At 44.0% G+C, this 23,257-nt stretch overlaps 2 protein-coding genes across 5 annotated transcripts in view; one reads left to right on the forward strand and one right to left on the reverse strand.

Annotated features, from left to right (window-relative positions):
• Positions 1–4,937, forward strand: LOC106601034 (complement C1q-like protein 2). 3 transcript variants are annotated; one of them, XM_045715019.1, is made up of 4 exons: positions 1–99; positions 3,656–3,853; positions 4,023–4,163; positions 4,234–4,937. In XM_045715019.1, exons 1-4 carry the CDS (start codon positions 30–32, stop codon positions 4,518–4,520), a joined length of 696 nt encoding a protein of 231 aa, XP_045570975.1. In that variant the 5' UTR covers positions 1–29; the 3' UTR covers positions 4,521–4,937. The 3 variants fall into 3 exon arrangements, with proteins under 3 accessions (XP_045570975.1, XP_014048377.2, XP_014048376.1); XM_014192902.2 differs by lacking the exons at positions 3,656–3,853; positions 4,023–4,163; positions 4,234–4,937 and adding exons at positions 979–1,119; positions 1,362–2,298 and having other exon boundaries at positions 1–297; XM_014192901.2 differs by lacking the exon at positions 1–99 and having other exon boundaries at positions 3,539–3,853.
• Positions 4,543–23,257, reverse strand: part of LOC106601032 (myosin light chain kinase, smooth muscle) — a 27,878-nt gene continuing 9,163 nt past the window's right edge. Inside the window, exons 2-18 of one of the 2 annotated variants that reach the window (XM_014192896.2) lie at positions 22,761–22,939; positions 19,580–19,735; positions 18,905–19,057; positions 18,459–18,638; positions 16,679–16,723; positions 15,313–15,437; positions 15,026–15,179; positions 14,620–14,937; positions 14,102–14,204; positions 7,972–8,175; positions 7,583–7,800; positions 7,163–7,286; positions 6,846–6,998; positions 6,582–6,711; positions 6,375–6,462; positions 5,878–6,018; positions 4,543–5,559 (exon numbers count right to left, since the gene is read on the reverse strand). In XM_014192896.2, coding sequence (XP_014048371.2) covers positions 5,354–5,559; positions 5,878–6,018; positions 6,375–6,462; positions 6,582–6,711; positions 6,846–6,998; positions 7,163–7,286; positions 7,583–7,800; positions 7,972–8,175; positions 14,102–14,204; positions 14,620–14,937; positions 15,026–15,179; positions 15,313–15,437; positions 16,679–16,723; positions 18,459–18,638; positions 18,905–19,057; positions 19,580–19,735; positions 22,761–22,920 — 2,658 coding nt within the window. In that variant the 5' untranslated portion in view covers positions 22,921–22,939 and the 3' untranslated portion in view covers positions 4,543–5,353. Of the gene's footprint in view, positions 5,560–5,877; positions 6,019–6,374; positions 6,463–6,581; positions 6,712–6,845; positions 6,999–7,162; positions 7,287–7,582; positions 7,801–7,971; positions 8,176–14,101; positions 14,205–14,619; positions 14,938–15,025; positions 15,180–15,312; positions 15,438–16,678; positions 16,724–18,458; positions 18,639–18,904; positions 19,058–19,579; positions 19,736–22,760; positions 23,087–23,257 lie in introns of those variants that run through there. The other variant, XM_045715018.1, reaches the window with a different exon arrangement.

Raw genomic sequence — 23,257 nt, forward strand, 5'->3', positions numbered from 1 at the left:
CCATACTGCAGGAAAGGTTTCAGAAGAACATGAGTTTGAGAATGAAGGGTATTGTAGTCTTTTTGCTGGCACTATGCTGCTGTCTGTCTGGGACACAGGGTCAGGGAGACCACGAGGACCAGAAAACATGCTGCCCATCTGACACTTGCTCTCTGATGAAAGAACTGACATCTATAGGAGAGAAACTAGGAGCCATGGGGGAGAAACTGGGAACTATGGGGGATAACCTGAGACTCATGGAGACCCGGTTACAAACCAGTGAGAATGAAGTGGAGGAGCTGAAGAGACTAACTGGAGGTAAGATAGCGCTTTTCACGTGTCACCAACCTCCTATCCACCCATTGCTTCTCTGTCTGTTATAGGGATTATCCTATATTTCACTTTCTAACAGCCTCTGATCTTTGAATACATTATTGTATACAACTGATATGATATACACTGAGTGTACAAACCATTAGGAACACCTGCTCTTTCCATGACAGACTGACCAGTTGAATCCAGGTGAGCTATGATCCGTTATTGATGTCACTTGTTAAATCCACTTCATATAGAATAAGGGGAGGAGACAGGTTAAATAAGGATTTTTAAGCCTTGAGACAATTAAGAGAGGGTTTGTGTATGTGTGCTATTCAGAGGGTGAACAGGTAAGACAAAATATTTAAGTGCCTTTGAACGAGGTATGGTAGTAGGTGCCAGGCGCACGGGTTTGAATGTGGCAAGAACAGCAACACTGCTGGGTTTTTCACGCTCAACAGTTTCCCGTTTGTATCAAGAATGGTCCACCTCCCAAGGGACATCTAGCCAACTTGACACAACTGTGGGAAGCATTGGAGACAACATGGGCCAGCATTCCTGAGGAAAGCTTTCGACACCTTATAGAGTCCAAGGGGGTGTAACTCAATATTAGGAAGATGTTCCTAATGTTTTGTACACTACTTTTTAATATAGATAATCTCATCCATCCTGTATCTCTCGCAGGCCGTCCTCAGGTGGCCTTCTCTGCAACTCTCTGGGACACAGGCGATGCTGCTGGGAACACTGGACCTTTCACCACTTCCATTCCCCTGCAGTACAAGAAGGTCTTCTCAAACACCGGCAGCTCCTACAACCCTGCCACAGGTACTAGATATTCTCCCTCTCTCTCTCTCTGTCTGTCTGTCTGTCTGTCTGTCTGTCTGTCTGTCTGTCTGTCTGTCTGTCTGTCTGTCTGTCTGTCTGTCTGTCTGTCTGTCTGTCTGTCTGTCTGTCTGTCTGTCTGTCTGTCTGTCTGTCTGTCTGTCTGCGTGCGTGCGTGCGTGCGTGCGTGCGTGCGTGCGTGCGTGCGTGCGTGCGTGCAGAAACTAAAAGCTATGTCCCTACAGGTATCTTCACTGCCATGGTCAAAGGAATGTACTACTTCCGTTTCTCAATGATGAACAACTTGAATGCACCTCCTAATTCTGTGGTGTGCTTGACCAAGAATGGCCAGAGGCTGGTGTCTGTCTGGGACACTGTAGGATCTGATGCCAACGACAGTGGTAGCAATGCAGTGGTCATTCCTCTGGAGGTGGGAGATAATGTCTATGTTGAGTTACAGGCTAACAGGCTGGTTTATGATGATGGCATGAACTACAACACCTTCAGCGGCTTCCTGCTCTTCACGATGTAAACATGGAACACATTTCAACAGCTAAATGGTTGAAATTACTTTATTTTCTTTAGTAGACATAAAATAGTAATCTGTGCTTCATAGCACACTGTGAGGTTATAATGCAGTGCAATAATGTATAAGAGTATGTTGTCATCAGGTGGACATGTAACTGTATAAATAAATACATCATATATTGATCCTAGATGTAACTGAACATTTTTGTACGGTAATGCTTCACTGAAGTGAAAAAATGTAATAACCTTTACTATATGTAAATTAACTTACATCTGTCAATAAACTTTTAACCATTCATGAAAAAACATTCCTTTACTATTCAGATACTTACTCTTAGTGTCACGTCCTGACCAGTAAAAGAGGTTGTTTGTTATTGTAGTTTGGTCAGGGTGTGGCAGGGGGTGTTTGTTTTATGTGTTTCGGAGGTTTTGGTATATGTTCTATGTTAGTATATTTCTATGTCCGTGTATAGTTTTTCTATTTCTATGTTTAGGGGTTTTGTTTGACCTTCAATTGGAGGCAGCTGTTTCTTGTTGTCTCTGATTGGAGGTCCTATTTAGTAGAGGTTTTTCAGCTTGTGTTTGTGGGTGGTTGTTTTCAGTCTAGTGTTTTGTACCTGACGGAACTGTTAAGCTGTCGTTCGTTTCTTGTTTTGTTTACGTGTTCAATAAAAGTTAAAAATGAGCACTCAACCCGCTGCGCCTTGGTCTACTCCCTTCGACGGCCGTTACACTTAGTATGTGCAGAGTAGTCCTACTCCTAAGTGCCATAACTTAAGTCTGCCTAAGTGAACTGGCTATTATATTGATCATGGTGAGGTACATTTGAAAGGAAGATACATGCATTTCAAAATGGATTTCCCAAGATACTGACAAAGTAAACTCTATTTATAAAGACCATGTCAGACACATTTAATGTGTATGTAAATAAGTGACACATAAAAATCAAATCATGTCCTGTAATCATGAGTTTCAGTTGACCAGTGGTGGGAAAAGTACTCAATTGTCATACTTGAGTAAAAGTAAAGATACCTTAATAGAAAATGACTCAAGTAAAAGTGAAAGTCATCCAGTAATATACTAATTGAGTAAAAGTCTAAAAGTATTTGGTTTTAAATATACTTAAGTATCAAAAGTAAAAGTCATAAGTCATTTCAAATTCCTTATATTAAGCAAACCAGACGGCACTATTTTAAAATGTGTATTTTATTTACGGTCAGCCAGGGTCACACTCCAACACTCAGACATCATTTACAAAAAAATAAAATTGTGTTTAGTGAGCTTGCCAGATCAGAGGCCATAGGGATGACCAGGGATTTTCCCTTGATAAGTGAACGAATTCACCCATTTTCCTGTCAAAATGTAACAAGTACTTTTGGGTGTCAGGGAAAATGTATGGAGTAAAAAGTACATTATTTTCTTTAGGAATGTAATGAAGTAAAAGTAGTAAAAAATTGAAATAGTAAAGTAGTTTTACATAAGTACTTTACACCACTGCAATTGACAGGGTCTTCATTTCAATCATACATTCAACATAAAAGTTAGTTGTGGACAGGGGTTTCAGATCTGAAATAAGTGTTTCCCATGTATCATTATGGAAGAACAGTAATTCAGGGAGAGGCAGAGGTCTTGGGGGCACATAAAGCATAGAGGTCTGCATGGTTTATGATTGTTAGAAGCTAAACACTTTTACATTTCTTAAATGACCTTTAAATGCCCTGTTGTCTTTTATCTTCTGTTTTTAACTTCATTGCTTCTCTTTACTCTATTTTTTTCAAAGCAGGTCCATTTATTTGTCTTTTTGCGCAAGTCTGTATTTTCCCTCTCTGTTAACCACCCAAAAGTTTCCAGCATCTTGTGCAATATTTGACAAGTGCACAATATAAAGAGGAAGACTGGGCTGAGGAAAAATACAAAACTATGCTGCAGGAAAGGTTTCAGAAGGCTTTGAGAACGAAGGGTATTGCAGTCTTTTTGCTGGCACTATGCTGCTGTCTGTCTGGGACACAGGGTCAGGGAGACCACGAGGACCAGAAAACATGCTGCCCATCTGACACTTGCTCTCTGATGAAAGAACTGACATCTATAGGAGAGAAACTAGGAGCCATGGGGGAGAAACTGGGAACTATGGGGGATAACCTGAGACTCATGGAGACCCGGTTACAAACCAGTGAGAATGAAGTGGAGGAGCTGAAGAGACTAACTGGAGGTAAGATAGCGCTTTTCACGTGTCACCAACCTCCTATCCACCCATTGCTTCTCTGTCTGTTACAGGGATTATCCTATATTTCACTTACTAACAGCCTCTGATCTTTGAATACATTATGACAACTGACAGTTCAATATAGATAATCTCATCCATCCTGTATCTCTCGCAGGCCGGCCTCAGGTGGCCTTCTCCGCAGCTCTCTGGGACACAGGCGATGCCGCTGGGAACACTGGACCTTTCACCACTTCCATTCCCCTGCAGTACAAGAAGGTCTTCTCAAACACCGGCAGCTCCTACAACCCTGCCACAGGTACTAGATATACTCTCTCTCTGTGTGTGTGTGTGTGTGTGTACGGAAACTAAAAGCTATGTCCCTACAGGTATCTTCACTGCCATGGTCAAAGGAATGTACTACTTCCGTTTCACAATGATGAACAACCTGAACACACCTCCTAATTCTGTGGTGTGCTTGACCAAGAATGGCCAGAGGCTGGTGTCTGTCTGGGACACTGTAGGATCTGATGCCCACGACAGCGGCAGCAACGCAGTGGTCATTCCTCTGGAGGTGGGAGATAATGTCTATGTTGAGTTACAGGCTAACAGGCTGGTCCATGATGACAAAATGAACTACAACACCTTCAGCGGCTTCCTGCTCTTCCCCATATAAACATTGAACACATTTCAACAGCTAAATGGTTGAAATTACTTTATTTTTATATAAGGGTTGTGTTCACTCCATAATCGCAGAAGTTCAGCGTTGTAGACCGATTGCCTTTAAGCGTCAATGTCAGTGGCAACTGCATTTACAGCAAACCGGCTCAATTGGAATTTACGTTTAAATTTCAAGCACGCTCCATGCACATTTCCAGCGATATGGATTGAATCCAGCCCTTAAGTTAGTATACATAAAATAGTCATCTGTAGCACACAGTGGGGTTATAACGCTGTGGAATTATATGCTTCCTGGCTTTTATTGTCACACTTTCCACAAGGCTGCTGTTCCACCACAAGACAAACTCTTTTTCAAAAGATTATGCTGTCATCTGGTGTACATAACTGTAAAAATAAAAAGCCATTGGTCTTAGAGGCAACTATAACATTTTTGTACAGTAACGGTTCACTGAGAAAAATAAAAATAATTCAAAATTCACAGCGGTTAAAATACATGCACATGAAAGTTACATCTGTCAAATGTTTAACAACCATACTAGGTGCAAAAAGATTCCTTTATTATTAAGACACTCTATTGACAGTCTTAATTCACAGGAGAATTATTTTCAAACCCGTACGCATGTCCAAAATAACTAATAGGACTTAGAGGTTTTCAATCGGAAATCAAAGAGTTGTTCCACAAGAACCGTAACGTACAGAGTTCAGTGGTTCAAGCGCTGTACAACATTTTCTGGAACGTTTGAAAGACATTTCACAATCATGGGCGTCTGAATTTCTGCACATCTGCTTGTTTGTGTTTCAAATACGTATTCACAGTTCTGAACAAACCTATTCCTTTACTATGAGTTTGGCTGAACACTGTGCCTTCCCCTGGTCGTTGGTGGCCCTACAGGTGTAAACATCCGAGTCCCCTGGCCCAATTTGGGCCAGGACCAGGGTGCAGAGCCCATCCTCTTCATACTCTATCTGCACCCGGGATGACTCCTCCAGAGGCTCCTCCCCCCTCAACCACACCACCTCTGGGTCAGGATACCCTGAAAGGAGAGGTCAGAGCGGTGAGAGAGAGGAAACATCCATTTTCCTGAGCTCTTGTCATTGGAATGTAACAGTTACACACTTGAAAAGCTTAACATGTATTACACAGCAGGATGCAGCTGTGTGGCCTTGAGCAAGGGACTTAGTTAGGCATGATTGCTCTTAATCAATGTCCAACTTTAAAACAAAGCATTTAAAATCTTTACAAGCACCAGCTGAAACTCAGTGAAAAGGTGTAATTCGGTCAACCAAACATGTCTAACAAAGCGATTGAGATGGAAGCTGTTTGTAGTGTAATGCAGTGTATAGGTAGGTACCTCTGAGGTGACAGGAGAGGCGGGCGGTAGAGCCCTGGGAGGCAGTCTGGTCCGTTAGGGTCAGGGAGAACTGGGGCCCCCCCTGGAGTTTGACCTCTAGAGACTGCAGGGCCTGCTCTGCCTCAGGACTCAGGGGGCTGTCTGTCAGGGGTCAGACACAGGGTCAAGGCTCACATCAGAGTCATAGCCTGGTCAGCCAGACTGAGGACAAGTCAACCAATGGTATGCGTAGCGCTCATCTGGTTGACAGGTCTAACAGGGTCATATCACTAGGGGCGCTACTTTGGTTTTAGAAGTGGGTCCGCGTGGTCCTAAAGCACACCGCTGCCTGGTTTTGTATCACATTCCAATTCTAAAACTGTGGGGGGGACAAAAATGCAATTTCAGAATGAAAAGTTGCACCCCTGTATATCACATGAGGAATGGTAGGGTTATGAGAAACTGACATGGTTTGTATTGAGTATGGCAGGTTTTGGAAGTATGGAGGGAGGTCTCACCTTCTACAGGGGTGGTGGAGGAGCCAGGCCCATCGGCTTTAGACAGCAAAGCCATCCTCTTCAGCGCCAGCAGGGCTTTCCCTGTTTTCTACAGGAGATACACAGAGGCTTCAGTTTCACACACTAACTGGGGGATGATGAAATAATTAAAGAACTGAAATGTAGTAAAATACAAAGTGTCATCTTGGTGGGGAACCCACTACCTACCTTCCACTTCTGCCTGGCAAGGTACCTCTTCATCTTCTCCTTGGAGAGACACTTGGTGGTGCTGGGGTCTGCTGAGATGGGCTCAGCTATCCAGGAGTGGCCTAGAGCCTCCTCACAGGATATCCTGCGCCTGGGTAGGGACAGACATCGGGTTAGAGGACAGACAGAGCTAGGCTCATCCATAGACAGTCACTCAGAGATATATATATATATATATATATATATATATATAATCTCTCTATGGATTATGGTGTTGTCCCAGACCTTGGTTCCTTGTTGAGCAGGGAGCTGATGAATTCTTTGGCCTGGTCAGTGATCTCTTCGAAGCTCTCCTCGTCAAACTCCCACTGAGCACCAGTCACCAAGGCCAGGGTTTCTGCCTCACTGTTACCCTGGAAGGGAGACTCGCCACTCAGTCTGAACACACACGCACGCAGACACATTTGAACTTGATCTATGAGCAATAGCAATGTATGGCCACTAGGTGGCAGAAAAGCAACATTTTGTCAAGCCCTGTTGTAGGCAGAGAAGAATGTATCTAATTGAGAATGAATTAAACAGAATATTGCCTTAGTACTCACAATATGTAGCAGATGACTCCAATGCTCCACATGTCTGTAGCTAAGCTAACAGGCTCATAGCCAATCACCTCTGGAGCCACAAACTCTGGTGTCCCGTGCATCACCTTCAGGGGAGTGGAGGGGTCTGGAGGACAACAACTCAGGGTAATGAGGATGCGTCCCAAATGACACCCTATTCCCTACACAGTGCACTAATTTTGACCAGGGCCTTTTTAAAACACAGCCCTATGGGCCCTGATCAAAAGTTATTCCCTATATAGGTAATAGGGTACCATTTAAGACACAACCATATATCACAGTGAACACAGAGGCAGACATCATTTATTTTCCAGGTGTTGCAATGCAAACCAACAATGTTTCCAAAACATGCAGCACCATTCAACACCCTTGGCTCTGTCCCTCAGCCAGCCCCACACTCACCCAGCTTGCTGGCCAGGCCAAAGTCAATGATCTTAATTCGTGTGCCAGTGTGGTCAACACACACTATGTTTTCAGGCTTCAGGTCCAGGTGGATGATGTTCTGCTGGTGCATGTAGCCGATCCCCTCCACGATCTGCTGCATGTAGCGCACACTGGCCGGCTCTGTGTGCACAAAGCTGTCGTCCACTATACGCTCAAACAGCTCACCTCCGGCAATGCTGCACACATACACAAACAATCACAGGATCAAGGTTGTATTTTCAATTTGATTCAATTCAACTCCATTCACATTAGTGACAGCGGACCTCATGCATTTACTTCTACAGGGCTCTATGGCTTCCACTGCCATGTATTGTGGTCAATGATTGTTGTCTAGATTCTATACTTACAACTCCATGACCATGACCATTTCTGGCTTGAGATCATAGGCCCCCAGACACTGGACCAGTTTGGGGTGGTGCAGGAAGTTCATCAGCTCTATCTCTTTACGGGCCGCCTCCCTCTCCTTGGCCCGCCGGCCCTTGTAGAACTTTCCGGCACACACACGGCCGGTCTCCTTGTGAGTCAGTTTGAACACCTGGCCAAACTTCCCCCTGTGGAGTGTCACAGGAAATAGATGTCATTAATAACTGACTTTATTGTCCCCATGGGGAAATTTTGTTGCAGTGTCATGTACATGTTTAAAGTGGCGTTTAAATAACAAAAACAACTTTGATAACAGTTACATACCGTTGAAGTCGGAAGTTCACATACACTTAGGTTGGAGTCATTAAATCTTGTTTTTCAACCACTCCACAAATTTGTTGTTAAACTATGGTTTTGGCAAGTCGGTTAGGACATCTACTTTGTGCATGACACAAGTCATTTTTCCAACAATTGTTTACAGACAGATTATCACAATTCCAGTGGGTCAGAAGTTTACATACACTAAATTGACTGTGCCTTTAAACAGTTTGGAAAATTCCAGAAATGTATGTAATGGCTTTAGAAGCTTCTGATTGGCTAATTGACATCATTTGAGGTGTACCTGCGGATGCATTTCAAGGCCTACCTTCAAACTCAGTGCCTCTTTGCTTGACATCATGGGAAAATGAAAAGAAATCAGCCAAAACCTCAGAAAAAAAATTGTAGACCTTCACAAATCTGGCTTCCAAGGATGAACAATTTCCAAACGCCTGAAGGTACCACGTTCATCTACACAAACAATAGTACGCAAGTATAAACACCATGGGACCACACAGCCATCATACCGCTCAGGAAGGAGACGCGTTCTGTCTCCTAGAGATGAACGTACTTTGCTGCGAAAAGTGCTAATCAATCCCAGAACAACAGCAAAGGACCTTGTGAAGAAGCTGGAGGAAACAGGTACAAAAGTATCTATATCCACAGTAAAACGAGTCCTATATCAACATAACCTGAAAGGCCACTCAGCAAGGAAGAAGCCACTGCTCCAATACCGCCATAAAAAAAGCCAGACTACGGTTTGCAACTGCAGATGGGGACAAAGATCGTACTTTTTGGAGAAATGTCCTCCAGTCTGATGAAACAAAAATAGAACTGTTTGGCCATAAAATACTCTCAATGAAAGACTTGTAAAACAGAGTCAGTATAGTAGTCTACATTAAAAGATCCCAGGTCTTTGAGGAAGTACAGTCTCTGTTGGCTCTTTTTGTAGATCCGGTCTATACCTTTACTCCACTGAAACCTATTGTCCAAAAGGACACCCAGGTATTTGTATACCTCTACAATCTCTATGTTCTGACCTCTGATAGATGTTGCAGAGGTAGGTGTTGTATGCTTCCTGAAGTCTATGAACATCTCTTTGGTCTTATTGGTATTGAGGACCAAGTGTGACTCGTCACACCACTCTACAAAGTCATTTAGGACCGGGCCATGGTGTTCATCATCATGCTACAGGCTGATCAAGGAAGGGTCATCAGCGAACTTAGAGGTGTCTGTCAGGATGAGAACTAGTACAACTATTAGTGTACAAGATGTACAGGAGTGGGGACACAACACATCCCTGAGGAGAGCCTGTCTTGGTGTTGTGCATGTTCGACTCGTGGGGGACATATTTTAACCCGCTGTAAGGGTTGGCTCAGGAAGTCCAACAGCCACATAACCAGCCCCCCATCTAAGGAGAAGTCTCAAATGAGTCTCTGTGCCAGAATGTAAGGCTGGATTGTCTTGAAGGCAGAAGAAAAGTCAACAAACAAAACCCTGACATGGGATTTGGCACCAACTAGATGTCTGTAGACCATGTTGAGGAGAGTACACCCTCTAGATGTCTGTAGAGCATGTTGAGGAGAGTACACCCTCTAGATGTCTGTAGACCATGTTGAGGAGAGTACACCCTCTAGATGTCTGTAGACCATGTTGAGGAGAGTACACCCTCTAGATGTCTATAGACCATGTTAAGGAGAGTACACCCTCTAGATGTCTATAGACCATGTTAAGGAGAGTACACCCTCTAGATGTCTATAGACCATGTTAAGGAGAGTACACCCTCTAGATGTCTATAGACCATGTTGAGGAGAGTACACCCTCTAGATGTCTATAGACCATGTTGAGGAGAGTACACCCTCTAGATGTCTATAGACCATGTTGAGGAGAGTACACCCTCTAGATGTCTATAGACCATGTTGAGGAGAGTACACCCTCTAGATGTCTATAGACCATGTTAAGGAGAGTACACCCTCTAGATGTCTGTAGATCATGTTGAGGAGAGTAAGAATGGCATCATCAACTCCTCAGCTGGGCTGATAGGCAAACTGAAATGGGTCGATGAACATCTGGGTGACGCTGAGAATATGATGTCTTTTCACAAGTGTCTCAAGGCATTTCATTACTAAGGATGTCAAGGCGACATGGCAGTTGTCATTCAGCACAGAGGGATTAGATGCTTTAGGAATTGGTATAATTATTGAGTGGTACGTGTTGCTGGTCAAGCAAAGATGGGCTGGTGTTTTTACAGACATTTTCCAATTGTTCAGCACAGTACTTTAACACATGTTCACTTATTTTGTCTGGGCCTGGGCTTTAGTGTGTTACATTCCCTGAACAACTTCTAAACAGCCTGTTTAACAACAACCCTCTCAAACATTTGTAATGATGCTTCCATTTGTTTTACCTCCGACACAAGGTTGTCTAATTCAAATCTTGAGAAGAAAACATTCAGTTCATTAGCCATGTTCAGGCCCTCATGTTCACAAGGTCAGCACTGGTTTTTCCCCTGCCTGTGTGGGGGGCACTAGCCATGGATTTAATCCCTTGGCAGGCCATCCTTGCGTTTCCTGAGGAGAGGGTCCTCTCCACCCTTTACTTGTATGCCTCCTTGTCCACCAGTATCTGTCTTTTGATCTCACGTTGTACATCTCTTAAAGCCTGTCTATCACCCTCAGCATAAACTGCCTTCTTCCTATCAAGTAGTGATTTTAGATGTTTTGATACCCAAGGCTTATTGTTAGGGAAGATTTTACAGGTTTTAGTAGGCACAACTGACTCAACACAGAAGTTTACATAGTCTGAAACAACATCTGTGAGTTCATCAAGAACAGAGCTGCTGTCCTCAAATACCTCCCACATAGTTCAGTCAAAACACCCCTGGAGACAAGTGATAGCGTTGTCGTTCCAGATCTGGACAGTTTTAACTGTGGGTTTCTCCCTCTCCAGGAGGCGACAGTAGGTTGGCCTGAGGTAGACAACATTGTGGTCTGATGTCCCCAGGGGAGGTCTAGTGGTGGCAGAGAACGCATTTAGTATTGTCCCATAGCACAAATCAAGAGTGTGGTTTGCTTGCTCCTCTTCATAGCACAAATGAAGAACATTTTGTTTTCTTGCTCCTCTTTAGGTGTTTTTCATGGTATTAAAAGAAGTGGTAGTGGCGGCTATAGTAATAATGGTTGTAAAAGGTTTTTCATAGGCTACAGGTTAGTGATAGTGACCCATTTTGGATTGGCTGTAAGTGTGGAGTTACTATAATGGGTTATTGTGGGCTGGTATAGTAGGATAGAGGGAGCACTACAGTATATCACCATAAGCCATATAAAGTGTTTTTAAGCTCTCCCAATGTTTTGTCTAAAAGTTGTGGCACTGATTTCAGTTTAATGTTGAAGCCTGCCTTCCGCCACTGAAATTAATGGGGATACAACCAGCTTTATAGTTTATGAAGTAGGACTGATACCTTCAACACAACTTGTTGCTATCTAAATTGAGTCAGTCTGCACATGTCAACGTCGGGGTGGGGTTTGTAGCGGTGGACAGTAGTTGCGGGGTTGTTGTCAGTATACAAGCAACCTATTCCAGACCGGTCTGCACGTTTTAAACTTTGAATGGCGTTTCTAGCTTAAACGGTGGAGGACTAGTAGTCACTTTTCCCATTCAATTCTATTACCCTTGAAATCCATTGGGATTCATGCAAATATTATGGTAGTGTGAAACGTACAAGTAGTATCAAAACTTAATTTTTTTTACCAACAGTACCACTGCAAGTGTTAGTTGTTTTGGTGTTGGTAGTTTTAATGGTTCAAGAGCAGTAGCGTAGCCAAATACTTCCAATTCAAGCCTATGTATCTGAAAAGTATAAGCGGTATCAAAAGGTTTTTTCCAAGCGCACTGCGGAGGGTCAGCCTGCACATTTGAAAGTTGTTTGGTGTCGGTAGCTTTTACGGTTTTGGCCCTACAGGTGGCAGCGGAAGAATAAGTATGGCCAACAGAGTAGTTTAACTGCTTTACACACACAGAGCTAGTCAAGTTTGCATTAATATTGCCATCCACACAATGGATTGATGAGACACTTATTGTCCATACAAATCAGATTCAGTCTATGATCACATGAATGTGTGTGGAGGGGTGGGCAAACATTGTCTCAAGGGCCACATCTGGATTTAGAAATTCAGAGGGCCACACAGAATTTTTGGGGAACCGATTTGTTTGTCAAAATACATTTGCGGGCCAAAAAAAGGACAGTTACTTAAAAATATATCGGTCCATTATAATTTCTACAACTTTCTATCTAGTTTTAGACGTTCAAGAGTAGCCTGGAGTGTTTGTTTTTTACCTACAATAATCATTTCCCCAAAAAATGTATAAATACTCAAACCTCCCGCAGGCCAGATCTGTATTTTTCCCACCCCTGCTTTAGACATACATAGACACACAGACCTGTGAACCCCATGGACCATAATGCAATGGTAATCGGTGCTAAACCGTCTGTATAATCATGGCTCCAGAACAGCTTTCTCCATCTGGAGAGCTGAGATAGAGATCTGACCTAGATCTGACCAGGAATGTAAAAGAAGGGTTGCTGTCTCTGAGTTATCCCTGACCATGTGACCTAACCAGGAAAAACCCTGGGGTTTTCACCGGAGATTTCCTGGTCAGGTCATGGTCAGGAAAATCTCAGTGTCCTAACTACAGTACTAGAATTTAGAGATTCTATTTTATGGTCCTAACCACTAAAATCACTGAGACAACTCTCTGCCTTCATACTGTACAAGTTCAGAGGAGGGAGAGGTGTTAGTAGAGATACATACACGTGTAAAAGATATGGTAGAGTGAGTGAGTCAGAAAATTAATGCACGTCCCTTATTCTGACTAAATGGAGAGGATCAGGGTTGCTACACGCTCCGTCTGTCTGAACACTTCTCTCCTCTACGCTCCGTCTGTCTGAACACTTCTGTCTGAACACTTCTCTCCTCTGTCTGAACACTTCTCTCCTCTGTCTGAACACTTCTCTCCTCTGTCTGAACACTTCTCTCCTCTGTCTGAACACTTCTCTCCTCTGTCTGAACACTTCTCTCCTCTGTCTGAACACTTCTCTCCTCTGTCTGAACACTTCTCTCCTCTATGCTCTGTCTGTTTGAACACTTCTCTCCTCTATGCTCTGTCTGTTTGAACACTTCTCTCCTCTATGCTCTGTCTGTTTGAACACTTCTCTCCTCTATGCTCTGTCTGGAACACTTCTCTCCTCTATGCTCTGTCTGTCTGAACACTTCTCTCCTCTATGCTCTGTCTGTTTGAACACTTCTCTCCTCTGTCTGAACACTTCTCTCCTCTATGCTCTGTCTGTCTGAACACTTCTCTCCTCTATGCTCTGTCTGTTTGAACACTTCTCTCCTCTATGCTCTGTCTGTCTGAACACTTCTCTCATCTATGCTCTGTGACTCAATATTCCCCTCTCTGTTGACTAAACACTGAATCAACAAGTGTTTGTCAAGGCTAGATCAGCCATGTCTTTGACATTTCAGAGGGGAGGGAACCATTTTTTTGGCTTGAAAGACCTTGTGAACAAGAGCTGGCATGAACCAAGAGTTGGAATGAAACCAGATAGTGAGTGTCCCTTATCTGTAGATGAACAGACATCTTTGTTCATGTCAATGAACCTACCAGAGGATAAGAGAGATTATCGCTAACCTGCTGATCTGGTGGCAGTGAGTTGAACTCATTTTGTCATCTACACTGCATTACACACAGGCATGTGTGTGTTTTTTTGTGTATTGTTTCATGGGAGATACTCACACTCCCAGTTTCTCCAGTATATTGTAGTGATCGGTGACCTTGTGGGTGGAGTTGATGGTGACGTCCTCATATGTCCGAGGAGACTCCTCCTCTTGTGGCTCAGCTACAGATCACACACAGAGACAGACATATGAGCTGTCAGTCATCAGATAGGCCGCGTCAAACGATGCACCGAATGCACGCTATTGATACAAATCTACTGGAAACAGATTGAGTTGAAAAATATTGTTGAAATGTGTTCCTCTCTGCAGCTGAAGGCATGAAGTCCATGTGATAAATAAGATAGATTAAGATTTTACATTTTAATCATTTAGCAAACGCTCTTATCCAGAGCAACTTACAGTAGTGAGTGGATACTTTTTCCTGTACTGGTCCCCAGTGGGAATTGAACCCACAACCCTGGCATTGCAAGCACCATGCTCTACCAACTGAGCCACACGGTATACAGCCACACATGATGAAGTTCACAGTATACGACTCCTGCTGGAACCAATCAACTAGACACCAACATGTCTCACCTCTCTGCTCCATCTTGATAAGCGGAGACTCCTCACTGGGCTCGCTCACCCCCACCACGTTGTAGGCCCTCACCCGGAAGCAGTACTCCCCCTGAGGCTCAAGCCCGGAGCGCACCTTGTAAGAAGTACTCTTGCAACGGGCTGTGAGCTCACTCCAGTCCCCAGACTCAGCGGGGCCTTTTCTCCTCACCTCCACCACGTAGCCTAGGACAGCACTGCCTCCGTCGTAGCAGGGCCCAGACCAGGACAGGACCAAACAGAGAGGAGAGACAGAGAGGAGAGACACCACGGGGCTGGAGGCTGGGGACTGGGGCCGCTCTGGGACCAGGAAGACACGGTACAGGTTACAAACAGGTTCGGCACAAAAACACACAAAGCACAGAAATGTTTTGCAAGCGTTATTTACCTATGACAGAAAGAGTGAGGCTGTGCTGCGCCGAGCTCTTGCGGTCTCGTACTACAACGGTGTAGCGTCCTGAGTGCTCAGGTCCTGGCTCTGCGATCACCAATGTACTGCTCTGATCACTGCTCTCTACCCACAACTCAGACCCATCTACAACCTACAGAGAGAGTGAGTTTGACAAAGATAGACAAAACTATACACTCACATGCTCAGAAGGCTATGAAAAGAAGGCTAGTGATATTTGTTCACTCGTTAGAAAATAATATTATTAAAAATATATATATTGGTACTGGTTCTTTATTTCGTATCCAGCAGGACACCACAGGGGGACTTCCACTGAACGCACACGTCAGACGGGCTGTCTCTCCTAGTCGTGCCTCAATGTGGGATGGGGGATCCTTAAACTGCAACGAGGCTGTGAAAGACAGGGTAAAACAAACTTCTGACTTTTGACTAGAGTCCACTAGAGGCCTCAAGGGGCCACAATTATTTGTTTACAAAACATTAACTGTGTGTGAGAACTGCGTTTGTTTTTGTACATGTAAGTGTTAGTGTGTGTATGAGTGGTTCTGTTTGTTTGTACGGCTGTTGTGTTTGTGTGCGTGTCTGCAGGCAGGATTTTATGACCAAACATAGATGACATACCGCACAAGTAGCAGCAGTCCTTATGAAACCAACAGTATCCAACAACTACAAACGCCTACACACACCAGTACCTAACATGGTCAAGCATTCAGACCAAACAATCATTTTCAATGTAAATGAATTGCCAATACTGTTATCAAGTATGCTGAAGATAGAAATGGTTAGATATCATTTATAACCACGTACAGATGACTTCCTTATAACCCTGACATTACATTGGAGAAATCCTTTTAAGAGCAAAGCCCCAAAGGGCTTTGTGGACACAGCCTCTTTCTGGTCAGTAGTCAAATCAGTATGGCAGTATGGTACATTTGACTAAAACCACTGTGATAAAGCTGCACTTCTGTTCTAATTGGTGTGAGTGTAGAAGAAGGACTGACGTCAAAAAACCTTCCCTGGAATGCATTCAACTGATGCCCGTCTAGCCTAACAAAATAGCCCTATTTTAAATCACTCCATTTCAAATTGAATAAATGTATTTACCGGCCTACTTATAAAACAACTTTCCTCTTTCTTACACACAGATTAGAGGCAACTGATAAGACTGGGCAGCCAGCATACATTAAGTCATGACAAATCAGCTTCTGGGCAATCCACTGAACGATGTAAACCTACACCATCTATTGACAAAGTTACAAGTTATCTACACAAAAGTAGGCAACTGGTGGCCCACATGAACTATACATCCTTTTATGGTTCTACCTGGTAACACACTTACCCAGTTCATACACAATAACACTCTAGCCTTACCCAGAGCAAAGTCCCTCACTACAACAGCACAATACACACTGACAATACAGAAGAGTACAAAGGGTCAAACTAAATGTGTAGCTCTAGTATCTGAGGCTGGACGACAATATGATTCAAAACCTGTGGGTTGATAAAAACACAATAGATGAAAGCAAGGACAACAACTGGAAATGTTATACAGAATAAATGCATTGAAAGAAAGACAGTTGCAGCTCTTGGCTTGTTCACAGAGGAAGGGAGAGAGACTAGTGTGTATCTTACCTGTCCCGGAGCTGGCTCTCTTCTTTGGCCTGACTTCTGTGGAGACTGGTGGAACAGAGGCGATGTGAAATGAGATCACAGGTGCAGGTAGTTAGTGATAGGGGTGTGGGAGGGCGTGGCTAAGCTCTCTCTGGACCATAACCAAAGATTGTCTATTATATTGACAAGATATTCGAGTGAAAGCTCTAACAATGGAAATACATGTCCTCAAATATGGAAGGCAGGCAGGAGGAGGCAAGATCAGGTCGGACCATTCTAGCCAATGAGAGGGCAGATACGCGTGTGAACACCAGGCCATAGAGATAAATAGAGGGCTCATATTTTTATCTGTGCCATTATAGTGTCTGTGACAGCATGGGCTTCTCCATTTTAAAGTAGTCCATTTCCTTCATCATTGGCTGATTGCTCCCAACTCATAGGAATCTCCACCCAGTTGACTAATTTAAAATGGTGGAAGCCCTCAATGGCAACGTCCATGCTAAAATGGGTTTTATCTCTATGACAACAGGAACAACTCCGATATAAAGTATTTTTGGGATAAGTTGCCGAAAATGCCACGTGTCCACTTATCAGAGCATTCGTAACAACCTAACAACTGCAAAACTTCTATTCGATCATATATGCCTCACGTAGTAAATTAACCATTACAGTTTTTGTTCACAAAATTGTCTGAATACCAGCGTACTAAATAGTATGCAAAAAAAAGAATGTTTTATAGTATGTGAAATTTCATCATCTAATGCGCGATTGTGTTGACTCTTGTCATTTGTTCATTTTGGTACAGCAGATCAATTTAGTTTGTAGTACGCTAGCATGGGTATTTGGACACACCCACTGTTTCTAGGTTTAACTATGCTACAGTGGACTGTATCTTCCCCTACATGGTGCTGGACAGAGAGCAGTGAGAGAGCAGATCAAAGCAGCATTGTAATACAGAACAAGGGAAACGGTACAAAGGCTGGATGAGACTTCCATGCAGACACTGTTGTTGAACTAAGCATTGATTGGTTGAAGTGATTAATGCCAAATATGACTGATTTGGTTCATCTGAATGAAGAGAAAATAACCAGGTATCCATAATAACCCATAGTGTGTTGGACAGAAAGCATATTAATGTCTTTCGAAATGAGCCAAAAGTAAATGTAGCATTTTTGCAAAAATAACTTTGCCTGCTTTAAAGAGTTGTATACAATATGAAATAGACATACACTGAGTGTCCAAAACATTAAGAACACCTGCTCTTTTCATAACATAGACTGACCAGGTGAATCCAGGTGAGCTATGATACCTTATTGATGTCACTTGTTAAATCCACTTCAATCAGTGTAGATGAAGGGGAGGAGACAGGTAAAGAGGATTTTTAAGCCATGAGACAATTGAGACATGGATTGTGTATGTGTGTCATTCAGAGGATAAATGGGCAAGACAAAATATTTAAGTGCCTTTGAACGGGGTATGGTAGTAGGTGCCAGGCGCACCGGTTTGAATGTGTCAAGAACTGCAACACTGCTGGGTTTTTCACGCTCAACAGTTTCCTGTGGGTATCAAGAATGGTCCACCACCCAAAGGACATCCAGTTAACTTGACAACTGTGGGAAGCATTGGAGTCAACATGGGCCAGCATCTCTGTGGAACGCTTTCAAAACCTTGTAGAGTCAATGACCCAACAAATTGAGGCAGTTCTGAGAGCAAAAGGGGGTGAAACTCAATTTTAGGAAAGTGTTCCTAATGTTTTGTACACTCAGCGAATAAGAGAGTCTATAATGAGTTCATGTTTTACCTTTTCGGGGTCCTCCTGGGCTCGGGGTGTTAGAGCTTATTGGGGAGCTGGATTGTCTGAAGACACTGTCATTGTTGGATGACAGTAGTAACTTTGAGCCTCTGTTTTCCATAATGTTGTTGTTGAGGGGAGGGGAAGTGTGTGAAGTTGCGTTCAGGACTCTGCAGATAGTCTCAAAGTCTGCATTGTTTCCATCAGGGGACAATTTCAGTTTTGTATCCCGTAACAGAAGGGACAAAAGAAAAAAACAACATCAGAATCTAAACTCTTACTGCAGTGCAGTTAACCCTTTGTGTTGTTGGTGTTCATGCAAAAAGCCAGTGGCATACTGCAGTTTCACTGATCTGCGTGTGGTACGCCAGTGATCTGAGCACACTTCAGCATCGTGTGGTGTGTGTGTGTGTGTGTGTGTGTGTGTGTGTGTGTGTGTGTGTGTGTTGTCTTACCTCTCACACACACAGCTGCGCTGCTGGAGGTCTTGCCCGCTCGGTTCTCTGCCACACAGGTGTAGGCACCCGCGTCCTCAGGTAGGCATTCCCTCACCACCAGCCTAGTCTCACTGCCATCGAAGAGGGGCTTCCCAAAAAACACTGCCTCACCTGCCCACGGGAACACCCATATACAGCAACATGAAACTCTCTCAGAGCTCAGGCCACTGACACTAGTTCTCAGCTTCAGGGTGTGTGTCTGTTCGTCTTAGAGAGTGTGAATGTGAAAGAGAGAGACCGGCATAGAAACGGAAACTGAGTATGTGGGAGGGTGAACACCCACTGTCCTAAAATTAAAATGTAATTAAGGTGTTAACGGAGGAGTGTGAGCAGTATCACTTGGAAGTAGTTTCTTATCCTTCTAACGTGGCGATATATAAAGAACTAAAAAACATCACAAGGTAGTACTAATTTGAAACATGGGCAGCAGAGTGACGCAAATGTGCTTTTTATTTACCTTGTTGTTTGGGCGTTCAAGTCCATTTGGCAATGGATATAAAATGTCACAGTGGACATTGATTTTAATGAAGACATTTTCTATTCAAATTCCAAGTCAAATTCATAAAGTTGAATTCTAATGGAATAGAGCCAAATTGTGCAGGACATGGAGAATAAGGCCTGTCCTCAGCTCACCATTGTGCAGCCAGGACACACTGATTGGCTGACTTCCTGTGATAACCCCTCGGAGTGTGATGTCACTTCCTTCATCCGCCGAGCAGTCCTCCAAAGGCTCTGTGAACAGGGGTGGATCCAGACTTCTGAGGGGGGTTAGTGTGTGGCAGCTGTCCGCTGGATGAGATGCAGGTGCAGGTGGGGTGAGAGACAGGGTAACAGGGGGTGAGTGGGACGGGGGTCAGGGGACAGAGAGTATCATAAGCACATTTGAAATTCATACAGCGGGCCATCTGTTCTATGACAGCCTGATAAGCAGGCTCCTATAGCTGTGTTGCTTTGGCACATGAAACAACCACACGTACATGTAACGTCTTTGTGCATGTGCTCTGAAATGAATCAATCAACACTCAAATCAAACTTTATTTGTCACAGGCGCCGAATACAACAAGTGTAGACCTTACCGTGAAATGCTTACTTACAAGCCCATTAACAAACCGTGTAGTTCAAGAAGAGTTAAGAAAATATTTACCAAATAAACTAAAGTAAAAAATTATAAAAAGTAACACAATAAAATAACAATAATGAGGCTATATACAGGGGGTACCGGTACTGAGTCAATGTGCGGAGGTACAGGTTAGTCGAGGTCATTTGTAGATGTACTATAGCACTTTGATGCCGGTAGGCCTACTAATTTGGGTGGAATTTGGCCACTCTGTTTTCTCACCCTGGGGGGAAACAACGGCTAAAACACTTTTGGTCAGCCTGCCGACACTGACAGCGGGGTGTTCTGCCTAGCCTGTCATCTTGCATTACTGACAACGTTCCCTTATCGCTGCTTTTGCATTTCTGTTCTTCCTCTGCTCTAATGTGCTAACCACATCTCTCATCTAGCAAAGTATTTATCAGCTCTCCCTCTTACAGGAAAGACTCCAGCAAACCTTGACACCTACTATATTGTCTACAACACAGACACAAATAGCCCAAACCCACACATGTATATTGGGAAAATAAGCCTGAACCAAAACATCTGCAACAGAAACACTGAGACACTTCCTCTGTGTTTCTCCACCAGACCACCAAATTAGTATAAAGACAGCAGTAGCACACAGCCAACATCTTGGCACTAAAACATCTCACAGTATCTAAATTGTAAATCTGTTTGTTATGCAACAATACATATTTATTGACAACAACTAAACTTTTATCTTTATTTTCATCCCTGGCATTAATCTTCAGCCAGATCCAACGGGATGACACTGTCTGCTTGCTGACGTCAGCCACTAGCTTCTTCCTTGCCACTCCTTCGATGCTGAGCACCCCCTGGGTTCTCTAGAGTGATTGGCCTGCGACGCTCCTGCAGCCGACCTCAATTGGTAGATTCCAGGCTCTCCATCCATTCTTCTGACTCAAGGATGAGGGACTGGTATTTCTCGAGCTTCCACTCATGTGCCACCTCTATCCTCTCCTCCCAGGGCACTGTGAGCTCGATGAGGACCACCTGCTTGGTCCTCTAGACCAGAGAACGATATCTGGTCTGAGGCTTGTGCTGGCTATCTTCTCTGGGAATTGGAGCTGCTTCTTGAAGTTGGCCCACATCTCCCAGTCACCTGCTGTGTCAAGGATCCCTTTGGTCCTTGTTCCCTTTGCTGCGCTGTCTCCTGGCCTGAGGAAGTGGATGAAACAGGGGCCCTGGTTGAGTTGTTTGGGCTTTCTCCTTGCCTGCTCCATTCCCGCAACCAGTCCCGCGGCCAGTCCCGAGTCAGTATTTGGTCATGCTGACACCTGAACTTTCCATTGGTCAGAGCTGCTTGTCAAGATGACACGTGCTCCAGGTTGGCCGGTCATCCATATAGTGTGCAGCTGGGGCTCTCTGTCAACCCCCATGTGTGGAGGGTTGTTGGTGTGTGCAACACATCACACACAGAGAAAAGCAGAAACTTAATCCGCTGCCCTTCCATGTTCCAGATGTCTTGCCAGGTGAGTGCCCTCTCTTGCACGCTCTTCCATCATGTCCAGCTGCCCTGTTTTTTTCCTGACTTCGATCTCTGCCTGGCAAACCCTCTCATCCTTGCTGTCCCGCAGCATCATAGCCAGCATCATTGTCAGCTTGCAAGAGCATCTCCTTCACACTCTGTCATTGAGCTCGGCCCTGTACCACTTCCCCAAGCTCTTCACACTTCCCCAGGCTCGAGGTGGACTACCTTGGTGCCTCTAGACCTGAGAACTTTAGCACTTCCCTAGGACCATAACCATCCTGACGGTGGGGATGGTCTCCTCTCCAATCTTGAATCGGTACCATTCCTGGACACTTCCCTTTTTCAGGCTTGAACTCCATTCTGGACCATTTGGTGAGCTCTTCCAGATCTTCCAAAATCCATCTGCCTTCTAGAACTGACTTAGCTGTGATTGTCACATCATCCATGAATGTAATTTTTTTTTTATCCCCCCTAATGTCACGATATAATTCACATGCTGCTTACACGCCTCTTTTACTTTCCAGTGTGGATGGAACTGTCACAGTAATGTCATCCTACTCTACAGGTGTTTAGGATACTGCACTCTGAGAGAAACACCGTCACAAAACATGTACACAGGAGGCTGAGGGCGGGGGGACTAATGTTTTTTCTCCAAACCCCTTCCTCGGGTTGTTCAAAACAAGAACCACATGGCCTTTAAATGCACTCCCAAACAACAACTGGACATGTAGATTCCTGCACCCTTCACTTCTCAGGTGATGGGCATAAAGCCAATGCAAATTAGGGAAATCTGAAAATACATGAAACACTACATGCTATGCGCTTTGATGGTGCACGTACAAGGAAGTAAACACAATAAATCTTAATAGATACATGTTCAAATATTTTGTTAGGTGGATGGCAGTGGACGTTTTGCACTGTAACTATAAGCAACGACAAAACAAAAGCCAGTACTAAAGAAGTACAGAGTCCAAACACCAATACGAGATGTTAACATCTACAATATCAAACTGGTAAGCAGAAACAAAACCAATAAATATCATTGTCATGTAAAACAAGCAATGTCTGTTCTAACTTGTCTATTACAATGTTGACCTGAACAACTAGAAAGCAATGCCAATAGTTACACTCTTAGACCCCCCCCCATCACCACCACACACTACACCATTACACGCTGACAGACATTACGCACACACACTGAACACACTCACACACTCTCTTACCTGTACTAGAGGCTGTGTCTATCCCAGTCCTAGTAGCAGCAGCAGAAGTGATACTGGCTGCCAAGACGTTTTTTCCCTGCCCAGGGGAAGTGTTGGTGGGTCCGATGTACATCCTGAGGGTTGATACATAGCGCTTCTTGGGGCTGCTGTCACTGCTCATGTCCGGCTCCACAATGTCTCTGCATTCAACGCACAAACTTAAACAGTCATTTCCCAAGCCGCTTATCAAACATCCTCTCCCTCTCTCGGTCACTGTTGCTCTCTCACACTCACAGCCAACTCATAGTTAGAGAGAGTCTCCTCCCTCGTGCCCCGATCTCTTCCTCCCTTTCACTTTGTCCCTTTCAGTGTGTCTGTGTATCTCTGTCCCCTTCTCACACCCACCCACCCCCTACGCTCACTAACCCCACAGCTAATAGAAACACACACACATATACAGAACGAGAGAGATTATCCATACACAAACACAGCCAAAGGTTGCTTTGTCAAGTGTTTGA

Source organism: Salmo salar, chromosome ssa03, assembly GCF_905237065.1.
Source record: "Salmo salar chromosome ssa03, Ssal_v3.1, whole genome shotgun sequence".
Taxonomy (NCBI): Eukaryota; Metazoa; Chordata; class Actinopteri; order Salmoniformes; family Salmonidae; genus Salmo; species Salmo salar.

Bases quoted from the DNA above. Each gene is read 5' to 3' on its own strand.
- LOC106601034 (XM_014192901.2), top strand. From the start codon at position 3,565: ATGCTGCAGGAAAGGTTTCAGAAGGCTTTGAGAACGAAGGGTATTGCA. The intron at 3,854-4,022 runs GTAAGATAGCGC...TATCTCTCGCAG, and splicing joins GCTGAAGAGACTAACTGGAG to GCCGGCCTCAGGTGGCCTTC. The intron at 4,164-4,233 runs GTACTAGATATA...ATGTCCCTACAG, and splicing joins CTCCTACAACCCTGCCACAG to GTATCTTCACTGCCATGGTC.